Source organism: Pezoporus wallicus, unplaced genomic scaffold (assembly GCF_028554395.1).
Source record: "Pezoporus wallicus isolate ANWC-B61680 ecotype Strahan unplaced genomic scaffold, APGP_CSIRO_Pwel_v1 contig_5552, whole genome shotgun sequence".
Classification (NCBI taxonomy): domain Eukaryota; kingdom Metazoa; phylum Chordata; class Aves; order Psittaciformes; family Psittacidae; genus Pezoporus; species Pezoporus wallicus.
Window position 1 is genome coordinate 4,160,131 of NW_026640754.1, and position 19,897 is coordinate 4,180,027.

General features: G+C 37.1%; 1 protein-coding gene across 10 annotated transcripts in view; it reads left to right on the forward strand.

Annotated features, from left to right (window-relative positions):
• SORBS2 (sorbin and SH3 domain containing 2) overlaps positions 1-19,897 on the forward strand; it is a 148,630-nt gene that overhangs the window by 66,328 nt on the left and 62,405 nt on the right. For 5 of the 10 annotated variants that reach the window (XM_057420320.1, XM_057420322.1, XM_057420323.1 and 2 more), the window contains exons 3-7: positions 6,255-6,303; positions 13,912-14,004; positions 15,608-15,634; positions 16,611-16,732; positions 17,737-18,354. In XM_057420320.1, coding sequence (XP_057276303.1) covers positions 6,294-6,303; positions 13,912-14,004; positions 15,608-15,634; positions 16,611-16,732; positions 17,737-18,354 — 870 coding nt within the window. In that variant the 5' untranslated portion in view covers positions 6,255-6,293. The remainder of the gene's footprint in view (positions 1-6,254; positions 6,304-13,911; positions 14,005-15,607; positions 15,635-16,610; positions 16,733-17,736; positions 18,355-19,897) is intronic. The other 5 variants (XM_057420326.1, XM_057420325.1, XM_057420330.1 and 2 more) reach the window with 2 other exon arrangements.

A 19,897-nucleotide genomic window follows, 5' to 3' on the forward strand; every position in this document is an offset into this window, starting at 1 on the left:
AAGTTGCGCTGTGTGATCCCATCAAATTTTTATCTTAGAAAATAATAAGGATTAAAATATTCCAGTAGATATCCTCTTAGTTAATCTTTTAACTATTCTTTTTATCTTTCTGAGCATGTTACAAAAAGTTCAAAACCAAATCCTGCTACTTCAGAATACTTACTAAGAGTAAATTAAGGAGTCTTACATCACTCCACACATTACTCTGACTCTGTTAGCTAGATGTAACATTACCTAACTGTAGTTAAGGGAAGCATGTTTTTATATTTAAGACAAAACCAATGGAAGGAAACAGCAAAGGATTTTTTTTTCATGAATGACCACTATTCCCACTGATTCTAATGGGAGTGTTATTGCCTCACAAAAAAATTACCTATTGGAATGAACTCTATTTAGGTGATTTATGCATTTTTAGTCTCAAATTGGTACGTATTACATACCCAGTAGAAAGGAGCAGGAGTGCATTGCTGGTCATACTCCTAAGTTTAACCAGAGCACTTGATAAGGTCTCCAGACCTTAATGACAGTCATGAATAGAAATTACCTTATGATTTTCAACTTACATTCAAGATAAATGACATGGTTAATAGTAGCTCATGTGCCAACATTGTTCCTTTACTTCCTCCAGTTAAGTGCAGTCCCTTGATGTGTTTGTAGAGAAATATCAACCATAGACTCCTCTAATGGATTTTCCTGTACCTGATGCTCTTTGAACTCTTGCTGAAGGGAACTAGAACCGCTTGCAATATTTCAAGACAAGATCTTAGCAGTGCCTTGAACAACAATGTTAGTATTGTATTTTCTAGGGGAAATAGGCTTATGTCAGATATCCACCTAAGTTAGTAATACTGGAGGCAGCTGGAATATCCTTGAGTTTTTATTCCTAATTGCATCTTGACAGCAAATGTCATAAATCCAACTTCCATGTTTGTTTTGCTTTCTACACTGCTCAGAAATCACTTGTTTTCTACTAGGATATCACTCATAATCAAAATTTCTTGACAGCTGTAACAGGGTAATTACCCATCCCCTTCCTACCTCTGAAAGAATCCCTGCAAACACAGATATGCTTAGCTTCTCCCAGTCAGTTAAACCAACTCTTTGCAGCCCAGACATGTCTTCTAGTATCTTGTGTCTCACCAGAGGATCCAGTAAACAGAGCTTTTGTATGTACAGATTGACCTGATCATGCATGCACTTACTGCTGCTGACTGCAATTGTGTCCTATCGGTTGCATTCCAGTAGCAGTTTATGACCATGTACAAATTATTCAGACATCCCAATTGTTTAATGACCTTATCAGTACATTTGCAGATAATGTGCATAAGTAACATGTGCATGATGACACATGAGGTTGTCTACAAAATCCTGTAAACAAAATGTAAAAGTTAAAATTACAGAAACTGTGATGGGAGTTGCCTGCCTGTGGTTTGTTCTTTGTCTATCTGAAAACAATTTAATTTGAACTGGAGTATTCAACTCTTTATAGGGTGAGGCAATATGATCTGGGGCAAACAGTATTTATGCTTACGTTTAACGTTAGGCATACAAATAGGTCTGTGGGACCTACATAAGGTATATGCTTAAGCATATGCTCAGCATATGCTTTGCTGGATTGGATCTTAGTACAGGCTCCCTACCATTTTATTGTCTGTTGTTGTATGTTAATGAAACTGAAACGTGGTAGAACCTTCTTCAGTACCTTCTCAAATTTTTATTACGTACCATCTACCTATGTTCCATGAAATGTTTGGGAGGTTTTTCATCTGAGCAATAAATTTGTATATACACTTCCCTTCTGCTTAAGGGCTCAGCAGGAGAGACCTCTGCTCCCAGGGAAGGTTTGCAACAGTGGTTTCTTCATGTAAGTTGCTGTTGCTGCGTTTTGTGGTCTATCAAGCTCTTATTGCCATAATTATCTTGCTACAGCTAAGCATTTGAAACAATTTCTTTTAAAAAATGAGAGAACTCAAATAGTCAGCTTCAGTATTTTCCAGAACTAATGCTTCATACTCCTCCCCCCACCCCATCACTCCCTTCCTTCACTGGATGTGTGAGTTGGCGTATAAAAGATATTGGCCTGTTGCAGAGTATAACAGGAATGGATTAAACAGGAATGCTCCACAGACTCTTAATGATTTGGGTTGAAAGAATTTACTACCACATGCAAATGAGGATATAGAATCCTGCCTGGTAATACGTGTTTGTAGATTACCTACAATGTTTAAACTGACTGAATAAACAATCCTTGGGTAAAGTCACAGACTGATTTGGCTCCTTAATTTTGCAGATATTTTCTCAAGTAGATTGCTCGCTCTAGCTCAAACTGTGAAACTGGCAAGCAACATTAATGCAAGTCTGACACTCCTTCTCACATAAATCTGGAAAGCTTCTGTCCTCTCCAAATATCTGGCCACTGCTGTCTACCTAGGAGAATGAAAATCTACCATTTTCCAGCCAGATCACACACATATCTATCCTACTGTTGATCCATCTGTGCTCTATATTGTAAGCCAGTTGCTCTTCTCACCAAGATACTTGAGGTAAAATTCATCATGGAAGATGCTAACTGTAAAGAGCATATACTAGAATTAACTTTAAAATTAATATAATTACTATACAAGAAAATTGCATTTTAAACCTGTTTCTAATAATATCTTTTGTGAAATGGTGAGAAGTAAATAGTAGGTACTTAGAATCTGTTTTAAAAGGCTGTTAGTCCATTAACACTCACTGGTTGTTCTCTGCCAGCTTTTAAAAGTTGCCTGGAATACCTTGGGGAAAAATAGTTCAAGTCCATCAAACTCAAAATTTACCCTTCAGTACTCAGCACCAGGGATGCCTGTAAAGAGAAAAACCTCCTTTACCTCCCAGTTCTTTACTGAATTTTACATGGAAAGAATATTCCAACTTTTGATGTTCTCTGTCCTTAGGTAGTTATGGGTTATGGCTAATGATTAGCTTAATTATTTGAAGTGCAAGCAGGTAATAGCATGCATTACTACTCATTTAGGCTTTGATTCGCAAAGCACTTGCTTATATTTATTTAGTTGATGTTTGGTTAAATGTTGGAGCTCCTACCTTAGAGCTGTAGGTTCTCAAACATCTGATTAGTAATGGAATTAAGCCTCTAACAGTAAAGACACAAATCTTGTACTCATGAATAAACTGAGGGCGGGAAAACCTCTCCTGACTTCTCACTAACCCTTTTTATAGCTCCATATAAATATTGAACAGAAGGGGTGACAGAGCGGCTCCTTGCAGCACCCCACACTTTCAGAACTTACCAGAAAAAGAAGAAGCAATCACAGCTATCTATCAGGGTCTCTTGGAGAAAATAAAGTAGGTGTCAGTGATATTTCCACGAGTCTTTTCTGTAGCCTCTCTCAATGCAAAATGTTGTTGACCTGAGGTAATCTTGTAGTGTTACCAAAAAATATAGGGAGCTATCAAGAAGTAACACAGCAATACATATTAGGTATTTACTGAGATTGTAGCAATAGAACTGCAACTGTATTCACCCTGACAGAGCATTTTTGTGCATTAGTGCAGTCATTCGGTTTTTACTGTGTTACCTCTGCCAGATGAAGCCAACTATAGAAGAATGCCATGAAGATTAATCCTGGATCTCCCTCTGCAAAAGTTAGGCATGCTACTGGGGTTAAACTTAGGGTTCTTTTACCTCAGCATCTAAGACCATGCATGAGCTTAGCAGAAAACCTGCCTGATCTAGGTGGCTGACGAGCAGTCTGCTTTTGCAAACATGCCTTCTGGTAGTGCTTTGTGTCTGCACAATAGTTATGGGCATTCCTTCTTTCACAGCGTTAGCCAAGAGCTGAGTATCTTAGCTGATCATTGGTCATCCTTTTTGGTAGTGAAGAATGTCTGATACTTCCAGTGAAGCATCGATCTTGTCTGTCAGGGTTCTATATTAAAGCTCCTTACAAGCCCATTCACAAAGAACAGTTTTCGGGAGGCAGTGAAGTAGGAACAAAAGTACAAAGCAAAAAGAAGCCCTTTGCTCCCCTCTCCTTTCCCCTACTTTTTTGAAGTAAGGATCTTAAAGACTGCTTGAAGCGATGCTGAACAAAATGCTTTCAGGCATATGGCTGTTAAGTTCATTGCATTTGTTTGAAGAGACTACTGTCAGTATCATTAAGTATTTGAATGCTATTTTAGCTCCTTAGAAGCAGAGAATTTCAAATAATTTTAGTATTAAATGCAGGGCCTATTGTTTGCCTGAGTGTGATTTGTATTGCCTTATTTACATGCATTCTTTGCAGGTATGCAAGACTAATTTGTCCTTCAGCAAAATGAGATTAACCGGGAAATGTTGGCGATTTGTGTGTAATCCCTCACTAAGTGTCAGGAGTTGAGCTGAAGCTGTCCGGATAGAAGAACTTTTAGGAGGGCAAAGCTGCAGTGCTGAAACTGAGTGTTGTCTGTTAAAACTTGAGTAAGAGTTAAGTATGCCTTGTGTAAATATATCAGAGCCACCTGCTAGAAATCATTTTGGTTCTGCAATGTTCCAAGAGTTCTGTACTTGTTGGGTCTGAAAATAAATATCGTGTTGCATTTCGTAGCCTATGTGTGGTACCATCAGTGATTCAGTTCCAGGCTAAAAGAAGGCTTGAAAATTGTGTCGCTTCTAGCAGTCTGAAAACACCGTGGGAATCTGAGGCTTAGGAATATTCTGTAGCTGCTATAGAAACCAAAAATTTCAGTCAAAGACAATTTATTAAAAAAAATAGAATATGCTTTAATTTTAAAAAGTTCTTTTAGAAATTCTCTCAGAAATTCCAATTCAAAGTTCTCAAGAAATGTAACATGCATTTTGTTTGTCACAATGACTGAAATTAGCAGCAGATCTCAGATAGTTTCTGAAAAACAGTAAGTTTTTCAAGCAGTGGAGAATCTATGGAGAATATGGCAATATACATGTTACCTCAGGGGTACGTTTAATTTGGGGTTCCTGTTGAATTGAACTGGAACGCTGTTTTGTTATTTTGTGTACTTATATTACTTGGTATCTTGAGTCTCCCATTATAAAAAGGGTCCTTCCAACATAATTGAGCAGTTTATAGTTTTAAGTTATTTTTTGAAGCTGCATTACATTAAAAATTCTGATTTTCCCTTTGTTTTATCCTGAATTTGATGTGGGAACAGTGCAGAGTGAGAATGACTTGTTTCAGCCCTCAGCATTTTGGCCTTCAGTGTGTCTGTCCACTCAGTAAATTACAGTGGACAGCATATATGTAACAATATAGCTGAGACTGGCCAGTATATGCAGAATGCCGTTGGAAAGCTTTTCTGCATTTATCTTTTTATCTCCAAAAGAGCCTAAAGAGAAGAGGTATTAAAGCTCCTGTTCCTAAGATAAAGCTGTGACTTAAACTGGCAGTAGTTGGAAAATAGTGTCTAGTTTGTCCTGTGACATACCATCAGTAAGTGAGAGTCTCCTGTTAATGTAGGATGTCATGCTTTTTCTACAGTTGTAGTTTGGTTTTAGGGGGGTTTACTATTTGTTTGTTCGTAAGTACTGTATAGAGGTGGGATCTCTAAATAAAAAGATTCAAGCTTTGTATGTATTTTATGCTAATTTGGTGCAGATTATTTACCTTTTAAAAGTGCATTGATGTATAGTGACTTGATTCTCTACCTGTTGACTCCATTGGGAATTCTGAAATGGATACCTGTGGATGCCAAGACACATGCCCTGTGTCTTGTGTGATAGTGATACAGTGAGCAGCATCAAATGTCAGTGTTGTTTTTAGAGACACATCAAGTCAGTGGATGAAAACAGACACATCTCATCCTTATAAACAGTTGAAGAAGACCTGGTAACGTGGCTGCTTAAAAAATACTCAGAGAGACCTAGTCATTATGTCTCTCAGTTTGCACAGAGGACTGAGTGAAGTATATAAGCAGCTTTTAAAAATATTTCCCCATTCCTATGCAGGAGTAATTTTTAGTTTACAGTTTCAAGACCAAAAGTCAATCACTAGGCTTTTATCCGAGATCAAATGTTTACAACAGAGATACTAAACACTTGAAAATAGAATGGCTTATAATGGAAGCAACAGCTCATCTTTAACTTTGGAAGGACAAGCAGTACCAATTTAATTAAAGCTGTGTTAAAATAGGACTGTCATTTGTATCACAGGGATTCTCCACCCCTCCAAGAAGTCCTGCTGCCATTTTGTACCACACATTCTTGTCTTGTGCAAATTAATACATCATTTTATTTTCTACAGGAAATCTGAAGACTTTATAGCAAATCCTCCAGTGTCAAAATGAACACAGGTATGCTGCTTCTATGAGATTTTTCTTTACTCTTATGTGTTCTTTAGTAAGCAGAGAAGGTCCCAAATTTAAGTTTTCATGAACAAATTGTACTTGAGTTGGTGCTGAACTCAAATTAAGCAAGGTATTTTAATAGTATGTCTGCTTATGTAGGCACATATGAGACATATATATGCATTTGTATTCCATGTATTATTTACATGCATGTTTTTCTATGTATGGAAATATATGGATGTGTGAAATATACATGCATGTTTAGCCTTCTGTGTGCAAGTTACAAGTATCAGTTTTGTATGTGTACTTTTTACGTAAAAATAGGTAATATGAGGACCTAACAACTATGAAAAAGTGATATTAAATCGCAGTTTCCGAAGAAAATGTACGTGCTTTAAAAATGCTTTTTTTTCCATTCTCTACTGTCATTAGATTAAGGAGCGTATAAATACTACCCTATATTATTAGCTACACTTGCATAATCAGATGAGGATAACTATTTTGTACTTACAGGGATTTGTTTTTTCTCTCAATTTATGATAAATGCATTGATCAATTGAAGTACTCTATCAATAATCATCTTCATGATCTGTGACAACATACTAATATTTGCTCCTGAATCATTGACATTGATAGATGGTGATGATGCTTTTGCTGGGAATGGGAATAGGCTTCTCAAAAGCAGAATGGTGAACCCCTGGCTTCATTTATGTCAGGTGCAGATTTTCAGTTGCAGTCAACTCTTTAGATGACATAGGTGAACTGTCTGGTTTGTGGCATAAGAATAGACATATCCATCCTTTCCGAACCAGCTGGTTTTATCACTGATGGTAGTGCTGCAATATGACAACTGACATGATGACTTGAAATAATCAAAATGTGTTCTGAGGACCTGAACTACCTTTGAAGCCAGTGTCGGGAGTTTCAGCAGCATGCTCTAAACCAAAGGGATTAGCTTTTCCATGGTATAGGTTGCCATTATCTAGACCACTATATTAGTCAGACTTCCTGGCTTCCAGTTGTCTTTGACAATGACTGGGACTCTGTAGGACCAGGTTCTTGGACAGACTTTTTAATACAAAGCTTAAATATATTGGCTCACTTGAAATCACTATATTTGTAAATATATAACCAGGAGACATAGAATTTCTCAGTTGACTTTGTGGAGTTTTTCCCAAAGTTTTGGTTGTTACTAATTATTTTCCAGATGCTAACATGGGTAGTGTTTTTTTCATTTATGGAAATACTCTTTGAAACTTGTCCTATCCTCTTGCATTTTTAGTGAAGATGTCTTCCCTGAACATGTCAGTCTGTATATTTAAGGTAGTACTGAAAGACCACTTGCTTCAAAGAACTGTAATTTCAGAAGCAGCTCAGCGTATATTTGACTATGATGACATTGTGTATTGCAATCATACGAGTTAAAGTCATATAATAGATGTCATTTTATAGCTTCTACTTTGAAAATTGTGGATAGAGCAGTAAATTGACAGTTTGTGCTACGTCAGCTCTCAAGTATGACAGATTTTAGTAAGTTTTTTTTGTGCAAGCTAGAAATTGGCAAGGGAAATAGATGTAAGATTTAAGTAACCTATGTGGCTGTGGCTGAATAACTTCTCTTGGGGATTGATAGTCTTCTGATCACATAGGAGCCTTGAAAAATGACTTACAATACCTGAACACACCTGAATTCCTTTCCAGTTACCTAAGGATATCACGATTGTAAGCTGAACTTTAATCTGCTCTGCACTTACACAATGAAAACATTTTTCATCCTGTGTATGCTTGATGTAAATGTGTGTGTTACCAGCTGCACTAAAAGGAGGTATTGACAAAAAAAAATGTGGTATTTCCTACCAGTTCTATTAACGTAGATTGTTTCCTGATTGTTAAAAAAAAAAAAAAAAAAAAAAAAAAAAATTAAAATCCAGTGAGTAGGGTGTAAAAATGAACATTTTGCACCTATCTGTTGATAAAGCATTACTTTACTAAGGAAGACAGTGAGTGCTGTGGAAGTTGTTCTGCATGGTGTTCTGGTTTAGTTGCTGGTTCCCCCTCCCCCCTTTCTTGTCTTTCAACACTAAATGAGTGCTGCAGTTTTTCTATGTGTATATATATTTCACTGCTTTATAACAGGAATTTGTGCATGACACAATTGGAGGTTATCAGATACTATTGATTTGCCAGTAGTTTGTTTTATAAAATATGTACTTCTTCAGTTGCTCCTGCAGATAAATGAGCATTCTGATCTGGTGCCAGTAACTGCTGAAGTGGCAAAGCTAGTGTATATGCAGCTTTAAAAAGAAAATCTACTGCTTAGAGTAGGCTCCTCTAATCCAGTGTTCCCTGTTGGCTGCAGACTTGGCAGTCTGTCTCGGCAAACCCTGCAGAAGATATTTTTGTCTACAGAGAAAATGGTTTGAAGAGCTTTGGTTTTCAATACTCTTACCATATATGGGAGGGATTTTTTAGCATTTGATGTTAATTCTGTACCGCATGTTAGGAGGGAATATTCAACAGCATAAGGCAATGAAACATGTTTGCAAAAGCAAAGAAATAGATGTCAGATATAGGGGAGGATTTCAGAAGTACCAAAGGTACTTCAGCCCATAGTTCCTTTTGGTGTTCAAATGGTGTCATAATTTAGAAAAAGTAGTCTAATAGAATATGTGCCTTTTTAAACCCTAAAGACTAAGCAGTCAGTGACAGAATAGTATTTTAAACTTTATATAGGGGTTTTCATCAATCTAAGTGCTTTTCAGACTCTATGAACAGCATTAACTTGGTGAGACATTTTGAGAAACTAAGTCACAGAAAACCTGGGCTACCCATGAAGCTCATATCAGCTTAAAACACAGGATGAATGTGTTTATTCATATTACAGATGTGCGTGCATAGCTGATGTTGGGGGAGAGGTAATTGCGTTGACGAATAAGGAATGGATACAAGTTAATGTGATAAAACAGATTTTTGGTATCCACCTGTAAATATCTTGGCTGTTTACACTAGGTGAAGCACATAAAGAGCAGCCAAAAGTGAAAATGTATGTAGTTCTGGAAGAATGCAAATATTTTGTGTTTGTTAAAATTGTTAGTGGAAGTCGTCACATGGACTAATGTCTTACATTCTGACTGGGAGAAAAGAATGGCAATTCTTGGGTCCCTGCAAGAATTCCTGAATAGATTGTGAAGCCACTTTTAGATCACTAAAGCAACTTAAGTGCGTTTGAGTGTTTCAGGCATTCTACAAAAAAAAAAAAAATCAACCAAAAAAAAAAAACAAAACCAAAAAAACACCCCCCAAGAAAAAAAATAATTTTAAAATTATTATTTGTTGTAATTTAGCAGCAGCAAAGAACCAAATAATAGTGCGCTTACCCCCACAAAGGAGCTCAGAGAAACAGTGACAGGAGAGGAAGCCCAAATAATAGTCTGCCCTGCCAGGCTACTGCCAGGCCCATCACAGGAGCCATCAAAAGCCAACCTCCAAAAGCCTAGGGGAGCACAGGGGCACAAGGGCAGGCAGGAACCCAAATTAAGGAGTCCCGAGGAACAAAGTGATGGACAAGGACCTCCCTTGTCCAGGACTGTCCCAGGAGAGCATCAGCCCTGTGGTCCAGGAAAAGAATGAATGTCAGACTCAGTGTCTGAGCCCAGTTGCTGGAAGGACCCACCTTGTACATGTGTGCATATATTTTCTCACTAGTGGACCTTCATCCTGCCCAGGCAAAGAGGAGAAGGGACTTAGGCCATTGTGCTATCTGTTAGCGTGAGTGCCCTGAGTATCTGTGATCTGTGTGGCCAGCCACATCTGTATGTGGTGTATACATGTGCTCATGTGCATGTGTCTGCTGGGAACATGTCTCCGGACTCACTAGCAGTTGAGAGGCAGCAGCTTTGCCTGTCTTGGACTGTTGTATCCAGCACTATATATTTGCTTCAGAAGAACAGAATGAAAATAGGGAGTAAGAATCCCTGGTCTAAAGACTTCTAAACATGAATTCACTCTGCAGACAAAGAAGGAAATTATATTGTTCACAAGTGTAATGAATATAATAATTACCAGCAAGCATCATGTTTGGGTGCCATTTTTCTTTCCTTTGAGCTGTAAAAGCATATTAAAAATTTCCTGTGCCCTGGCTGCTCTCTCTCACCTCTTCACAAGAGGTCACCATCCTTTCATCTTTACTAGCTTGGTTTATGCCACTGCTTTTAATGACTCTGAAACAGCCTTTTCAGAAAGGAACCACTCAGTATTCCTAAATTAAAATGGTGTTGTTTTGAATTGCCTCCATCCTGCTTTGGAGCAGGACCTGATCAATAGACTGTTTATAGTCAGAGATACAGCTCACTTAAGATGATGCTGCCTCTAGTGGGACCAGTTGAGATTGTGGATTTAGGTGTTAAAGTGCCTATTTATGGAGAGAGACAAAAGTAAGGCAGGAGAAAGAAAGAAGTGAAGAAAGGTAAGGAATGGAGAAAGGCTGAAGAGAAAAATTTTAGGAAGGGAGTTGGCAATGGGAGAGGAGCTGAATGGTGAGCTAACAAGAGAAAGAGCTTCCAGAAGATATATATGCAAATACACACACCAACTTGGCTGAAGGGCAAACCATCACCCCCGCCTATCTTTTCCAGTCAGTGGGTGGCTCTTTCCTTTTTCACTCTTTAACGGTAAGTCTACAGCATTGATCCTAGCATTCAGGAGTTCATCCCTATGTGTCCCTTAATCTGCAAAATACTTTCAGAACCATAGCTCACCAGATGATAATCTTTACCTCCCCTTTCTCTTTTATTTTCTTCAGTATCAGCTAAGGATGCTTGTTTGATTGGACTATGTAGGGCTTGCAATATCTAGGCAACAGTCCTGGTTTGAGCTGGACTTTCATTTTAAGGAGCTGTTTAGATTGTGAATTATTGCCCAACTTTGTATGCTGTTACTGCCTGCAGACTTTACCTGATTTGGGTCATCTTTTCTTCAGTGTTAAAACAATATCTAGGAATACAGGACTCTCACTCCTGAAGAATTTGTCATTGTGACAATAGAGAGAATTGTGCATATGTGTATTCATATTTGCACACATTTAATTTTTTTTATATAGATGCATACATTTTGTATAGTTTCATATATCTTTATTCCTGAGAAACAGCTGTTCAATATTAATTGTTTATAGTTTGCAAGTCAAATGATCTGATGAATGCTAATTTGGCCTTCCTTACTGTTTTTGAATTCTCTGTTCTCTAGACTTACTGTTTTTTGATGTTATTGGGACTTCAGGAGTCTGGATGAATATAGTTAGAATTTTCTGGAAATTTGATGGAGCCATGAAAAAAGGAATACAGGAATACAGGCTGGAATAAGTTTCTTGAAGTTCAGTGTGAAAGGCTGTGCAGATAAGGGAAGCAGTTTGAAAACTGCCTCCTTTGAGGCAGCATGCAAATTCTTCTGATCCTCATACAGATACAATGCCCTTGACTTAATGGGTGCCTGGCCTGAACAAAGATGGGAAGATGGAATCCATCATGCATGTATATATGTGCTTGCCCACATGCATTCATATTTTATTTAAAATTTTCCACAACTCAGTATGGTTTATTTGCGTGATTATGTCTTGATTGAGTGCTAACTGCCTCTAGTTACTTTGTGCAGATACTGAGAATGTTATTGGAAGTACAGACTTGCATATGGGCTTCTATGAATAGGGGTAAATGTTTTATGCTTATATGTATATAACCACTTGCAACATCTGTTTTAGCTATCTTATATGAAGCCGTGCCGAACACTTTTCTAGATAATGGGTCCACTAAGTATAAAACTCTGACTCAGTTCAGTTACATTAAAAATTAATTTGGAGCAAAATTTCTTGAAGTTATAATGATAAAACATTTGTAGTAAATTTTCTCATTGTCTTCCTTTTCTCCCACTTCAGTTTCTCTATCCTGAAATTCAGGAAGGTAGCTCTTGAAAAAATACAAGTAAAGCATCACTTTGTTTGACTAAAAGATGTGACAGTACAGTGAAATTGTTTGCCTGTTAGCTTGTATTAAATAAACTATGCTGTCAAAGTACTGCTCATATTTGGAGAACAACAGAACCTCGGTATCAACACATCATCAAATCTCACTGGAATTACTTCTGGTGTATGGGGGGGTAGGGAATACAAGAATGGAAAATGTGATTTTTGTTATCCTTGCCATTCTATATTCAGGCAAGCAAACTGAAATGAATGTGCAGGCTTGATATAGCCATTGTCTTTGTTTCACGTGGGCAGCATCAATATTTAATTGCAGGTAATGTATTGCTTTCAACTGTTGCTGACTGAAATTATTTGGCCTCTTGCCTTGAGGCTTGGAATCGGCAATGAGTCTTTGGAACCACTTAACACCTGAGGCAGTGGTTCTGATTTTTGCCAATGTTTACAACTACTTATGCGTATCCTGCAAGACCTGTGGCCAGAGGGCGAAGCTATTTAAGAAGAATATTGGAATGAGCAAAGAAATACCAGGAGCTCACTTCTCTTGAAGATGTGGGTTAATGATGTCTCTGTAGTTCAGATTAGTGCTATCATAGGAAATAGTTTCTACTAATAGGTTGCAGGTCTTCCTGAAGGGTACTTTTATAAAATCCTCTGTCATAGGACACAGATACAAAAACTGTTAGAGCCTCTATCATAGTTGTGGTTCTTCTTGACTTCAGTGGGGCCCTGTATGAAATTTCAGTAATGTAAAATATGAAAATTAAATTAATTATTATAGTGAAGAGCAGAAAAATATCCTAGTTAAACATAATCAAGATTAATACAATCAGGAAGATTTATTAACTTACTTTAATAACTGTGATACAGTTGCTATAAAGCTAAGTTGTGGGAATACCTGCCTTCTAATAATAACAAAGTATTTATAAACCAAAATGACAGCTAGCTCCAAGTGAGAAAGGAGCAGAGAGCAAGGAAAGAAAGGAGTCATGCAAGATCCAGAAGAAAGGTTGTTTTTTTTTCTGGTCCTGGCTGTCCAGAGTGATTTTAATTTTTTAGTCATTCCCCTGGGATATTATTGGGTTCCAGATACAGATTTTTTTATCTTCCATTAGATAAAAATGAAGGGGGAGAAGGAAAAGAAAGATGTTCTATCAAAACAACAAAAAAATTGCCACTTTTGTGTCTTGAGCTTAAAGGATCGAACAGACTGAACAAAAGCTGATCAAACATAAGCTCAGTTTATGAATGGTGTCTTTCTAATGCATACTGTGAAATGATTTTACAGTGCAGATAATTAATATTAGTCTGGAATGCTTAATTCTTCATCTTGATTACTTGTTTGGTTATACTAATTAGCTATAATTAAGCAGTCTTTCAGGTGACAGAACGGATGTATTTTCCTAATGGATCGATTATTAAATATTGCTTTCTTATTTTCTGTGACATTTATTGTTGTTTAAAGTTTGTGAAATTTTACACATTCTGCTAATGTGCGAACTTGCAAATTTACACATTCCTGCAGCACTTCCCTAACTGCATGCTTATTTTCATGTGTGTTCAGTGTACCTCACACTGCGATATGTTGCATGTGCTTGCTCCCTTTGTCTGGGGCTGCTGTCTGTAATGTTTTGTGCTTCCAGATAGCGGTGGGTGCGCTCGCAAACGTGCTGCAATGTCTGTCACATTAACAGCTGTGAAGAGAGTTCAGAGTTCTCCAAACCTATTGGCCTCAGGTATAACCGCTTACCAGGGAGATACTGCTCCTGAATGGCTTTTCTGTTGTGTTGTGTGTTCCTGCAGTATGACTGCAAGGAAGAGAAGGGTAACTGTGTTTTCTATCACTGTCAGGTCTGCTACTTAGTTCTACAATGCTCTTTAAAAAGTAGTCTTAATTTCTCTCTGCCTGTGCAGAAAAAAAACATAGGAAAACTTAGGAAAAAACAGTTATTTATAAATTAATTTTGCCTTTGATACATATTTTGGGTCTCATGTCCCTTGTTTGGTTTTTTTTCAAGATAAGGTAGCATGAAAACTAGGTTTTGTTTCTATCAAACTTTGTTTACTGCAGCTTGCTTTAAAAACTCTTCTCAAAGGAGGAGAATCTGAATGAATGAATCTCAGTGACAAAGTGATTGTCAGAGCCAGATTAACTTTAAGAAATAATTCATCAAGCATGTTTTCCTAAAACTGTTCAAACCAATAAAAGCATGCAGAATATTCAGTAGACAGGCAGAACTGCTTCATATCAATACTCATGACTGGTTTAATGAAATTAATATTATAAATATAATAAATATAAATAATTGGTATTGGCTGCCCAGATTCACTACTGAATTAAGTAGTTGTAAAATCAATTAAGAATCTTGGGTAGTGTAGACTGAGTCACACCAAGGTGAACATGCAGTGTTCACAGCAAACAAAGATAATATAGGAAGCTGAATAGAAAACAAGCCGGAATTTTTTTTTTTGTAGTCTTTGTTTTGTAGATTTTTCAAGTATAAGACTGATAGAACTGTTAGAATTTATGAAGAAATAAAAAAAAAATGGTTGCTACTCTTTGTAAGGACAGTGGAAGGGTTATTGGGATTACTGCATGTGTGTAAATTTAAGAAAACTGTTCTTATTTCTTAACAATGCTTATAACGAATTTTTGTCATTTAAGATCCAGTACAAGCCTCTTGCTTTCTTGCTTTTTTGCACTTAACATTAATAAGGAGTGCTCTTAGTACTATTATATTGTGCATTAAAAATATTTTTAATTGGTTTAGAGATGTCATAATTTAAGTTTCTTTAAGAGAAAAAAAAAAACCTGACAAATATATCTATTACAAGTAATACAAAAAAGCACTAGACCTTCAAATCTGTTCTGTGCTGGCAGTATGTATACATCAGTTTCTGTGTTTTGCTTTAAAGTGATGAAGAAAGCATCACACATTCTAGTGTGAAGAGGGAGAAAATCCTGACAGAATCTGTAGGCATCTTTCTTGGTTTTGAATTAAACCTTTTCATCTCAATCTTAATGGAATTATAATTCTTTTGATAGCTAGATTTTAGATGGTAGTATATCACAGTATTTACTAGAAAAAAAAACCAACACAGCAAATGTTTATTATTGGCTGTTTGAACCAGCAGTGATTAAATAGCAGCTCTCAGCACACCATAACCTTCTATAGAAATTGTGCAATAAGCATTGCACAGTTACCTATGCTCTAATATTCTGAGGTGTGCTTAGGTAAAGGGAAGGGCTTAGGTAACTGAACAAAAAGACTCCTACATGTTTTGTGTCATCATGTTTTTATATCTAACACAAATTAATGCTGGATGTTTCTTTTTCAGGGTCTGATTCTCAGTCTCCAGATTCAGGTAAATAAAACACTGTGTTTATGCATCACTGTAATACCATAGAAGTGGATGAATTATAACAATCTTCCACTTATTTGATATCATTCTTCCACATTCTTTAAGGAAAGCATTACTGAAACTGTGATAATAATTGCAAGTGACTGAGACCTCAAATTCAGATCTCATTTGAAAGCAGTATTACCCGTGACACTGTATATATAATCAGAAAATTAATTGTCTGGGAGAATACGAGCTGCTAATTTGCCACCTTTAGCTTCAGTGGCACTTGCTATTTCATTTTTAATGCCTTACTCAGGATTGCAAGTTCTGTTCACCCCACTCGCCAGCCTACTCACATAATGTGTTATTTTTCCCAGTTTTTTCCACTATTTTGTCTTCAAATCTGTAACTTGTTGAGGCAGGATAGTATCTCCCTTATGTTTGGACAATGCCTTGAGGGCTTTTCAGAGACAAAATATAGTTGATTGGAAAGTCAAGGTAACATCAGATTTGGAAACAAGATGCATTATTGGAACAACTGATCAGGTATTGTGGTGAAATTTCATGCAGCCACCATGACCAACTAACTTTACATGAGCTGGGATGTTTTTCAAAATCCAACACAGCTGTGAAGTTCAAGAACCTAATCTGTTGAAGTACTTTAGCATGCTTTACATAAGGGCTGAAGCACCAACACCTCTAAAGGACTTTCAAGGTTAAAATTCATAGTCTCTAGGAATGCTGTGGGGAAATATCACATCGTTACCAGCAGTATTGTGAACCCTTGCATTTTCTAGATTTTAAAGATAATTTTTATATACAGCAGCAGCTTTAGCCCTGTTATTATGACTTCCATGGTGATAACAGCAGCAATCTCAGTTGTTCAGTAGCCAAACTTTTGCACAATTTGTTTAATAGCCGGGTTGCTATGATGATAGCAATAAAGAGATCTATTAATCACCAAAAAAAATGTTTGATTCTTTTTTCCTCACAAAAGCTTGGAGATCTTACGATGGAAGTAGAGAGGCACTGAATGGAGATGCTAGCAGTTCATCTCTCACAGCAAAAGGTTTTAGGAGTGTACGGCCAAATCTACAGGATAAAAAATCACCAACGCAGGTAAAACTGAACACACCAACTTTCATGTTCTGGCATTTGAAAGGGGGATAACATATATTAGGTGGGATAACTCTGTGGAACATTGTCCTGATGTCTTCCAGGTAGTGCAAATCATCAGTTTATATGGGTTGTTACAAACTGTTCTATTGCATAGACAGATAAAGCATACCCCACATAGGATGCATGCCTCCAGGTTAATTACCAGAAATTGCTTTCAATGAACAAGACAGCCAGCTATGTAAAAGTAGGTCATACACAAATAAAAGCTTTCTGTGAGTGTTTCCAGACTTCAAAGAGTATTTATTAATATTTTATACTCAGAGAAATGCATCAGTCATCAAAATAATATCTGAGGATAAAGGTTTATTAATTATAAGGTAGGCAATATTTCTGCCTGTTTTGCTGAACAATATAATTAGATCACACTAGAAAAAAGACGACAAACAACAAAACAAAACAAAACAAACCACCAGAAAACACTTAAGTTGGAAGCATATTTATCTGTCCAAAAAAGAGCAACATACCAACATCAATACCGTCTCCATTCCTATTTTAGTTCAGAAGTTTGAGGTTCTGTGTGTTTAATATATGTGTGTTGTCTGTGAATAATAGCTTGTAATCTAAGACTATGGAGTACATTTTGGAAATTACTTACATATCTGAATACTTTCACAGTAATAATGCTTATTCAATGTAATAATTGTTTTTTTTGAAAGAAAATGAACTTCTGTGGGCTCCCTTCTCATTCCACCTTACTCTGAGCAAATGGAACATCTGGCTTTCTAAACACAAGCTGTACAGACCTGCACAGCAAAAGGTGGTGGGAACCTGACCAATTCAGCTGTCTATTGAACTGAGCAATGTTGGGATGAAGCCCCTTAAGTTGCTGTTCCTTTATTTAAGATAAAAGTCAAACTGAGTTTATCTCCTGTTCTAACATTTACTTTCTTTCTGTTTCTTCTTCAATGTTATTTTGCTGTGTGTGGATGCTTTTGGCAAATAAGGCACCTCTGCCACCCCCTAGAAAAGAAAGTTTTCAGAAAGCAAGAGTGACTAATCACAAGAACAAAATTAACCTCCAGGCAGTAACAACTAATCCAGCCAAACACCTTCCCACAGATACTGTCTATTACACTAACGAGAAGTCTGTCCAGGAGACAATGTCTTCTCAAACATCTAACCTAAGTGTGTCCTATGCACAAAAAATCATTAAACCACTGACCTCAATCTCCAGTGCAGGCACAAGCACAGTAGCTGGTATTAGTACTACTCTCCATCAAGGCCAAAGGCAACAGTCTCAGAAACGTAGGGTATCTACCCTGAAATTAACCCGGACACGTGACCCAGCGAGTAGCATTCATTGTAATACACAGCAACAGCTCAAGCCTGTTGAAGTGCCAGTATTCCCACAAAGGCCTGTCTCACCTGCCTGTAACCCCATGCCTGAGATACACACAGCATCTCTTTCCATTCAGATAGCTCCCACCCCTGACAATAAAGCAGAGCCTGAAATCCAAGAACATCCACCTAGTGTTTCTCCAGACACTTCAAAGATGTCTTCAAAGGATTTGGGACAAAAGTCTACAGTTCTTCCTTCTTCACAGGCTGCAGAATGCCATGTGGTATATTTAATTTTTCCATCTTTTATTTTAGATCATTCATGAATCACTTAATAACCGCCTGTTTAGTTATACTTGCATTACCAAAGTTAGACTTTGTGTTTTCTGGGTAAAACTACCTGTCACATGGACCAAAACAGAACTGAACAAAACCTGAAGTTTTTTTCAGAAAGAAAGAAGAAAGAAATTAACCCAGCTGAGATGGGTAGACTTCTTTGTTCCTCTGTGAGCACTTTATGGAGTACAAATGCACAATAGGAAGTTAGTGGCTTGTAAGTGATGCATCTTCATCAAAAACTTCTTTTAAAATCCAGAAGAATACTCAGACTCTAAGCATAATGACTAAAGATAGTTTATCTTCTAGCTAATTTATTTATTTTGGTTTTAGCATTTTAAAATACAAAATACATTTTACAATTTCTTTTCGTTTTAGAATCTGTTTTAGCTTCATTGTGAGCTGTCAGAAGTCAAAGTAGCTGTGACTTATTCAGCAATTCTACACTAATTTTTCTGCCCTCTGCTTGGCATTAGTGTGAGGGAAGAATGATCAGAAATTTGGCAACTGGGTTTCTTTGACTGAAACAATACAAATTTCAGTTGCACCCATTTATTGATCTCTTGCCTGCAAAATTCAGCTGACATCCTCACTGATGCTCAGCTTTAATATGAAGGCGCTTATCTGTCATCACAGTGCAGTCTTGGAGCCAGTTTGCTAGCTCTGTGTTAAAATACATACCTAATTTACAGTACACATTGGCATGTAGGCGGTGGATAATTCTGCATCAGGTGAAGTCCCAAAGCCAAGATGCCATGGGCTGCAGTTAGAAATAAAGGCTACAGCTATACGTATGAAAAGATTTATTTTCTGGCTCAGATCTCTGGTTGAAATATTGGAACTTTTCTAACTAATGCCAAAAATTATGATCCCCTTTAGCGCTGTATCTTGTGGTATATGCAAAGTTCACAGTTCCTCTTACATAGACAAATTAACTTTCAGTTTACTGTGCATGAGAGTAATTTCACTTTTTAAACTGTTACAGATTTGCAGGCTCTACAGGACTTTATACAGCAGTTAAAATACTTTTGTATATGCAGATCATGGGTTGCTGTGTTAAGTGATATCCTTTAGGGATACTCTCCAGCTGTAGATTAGACCTACCAGAAACATTCAGATCCCCCACAGAAACTCTCAAAAACCAAATGCATTTAGAAAGGTGCTCTAAAAACAGCCAACTCTCTCTCTACATCTGGGCTTATGTTTGTGGAGGAGAATGAGGTAAGATTGGCTAATCATCATCACTTCTTAAGAAGTGTTGAATGAGAATTTCTCTGCATGCATGGGTATGTGTATAGAGAACTTGTATTATGTCACAGAGCATGGAAAAGTACAGCTGAGAGAGAGCCTGTATGGTCCAAATTCATGCACAACAATTTTTCCATATTTTCTAATGTATCTTGTTATGTTTGTGGTCCTATTTTCACTTCATTTCAGAGCTTGTCTGCTGAAACTTTAGGAGCAAGCAGAGTGTGGTATGAATCACCAGGT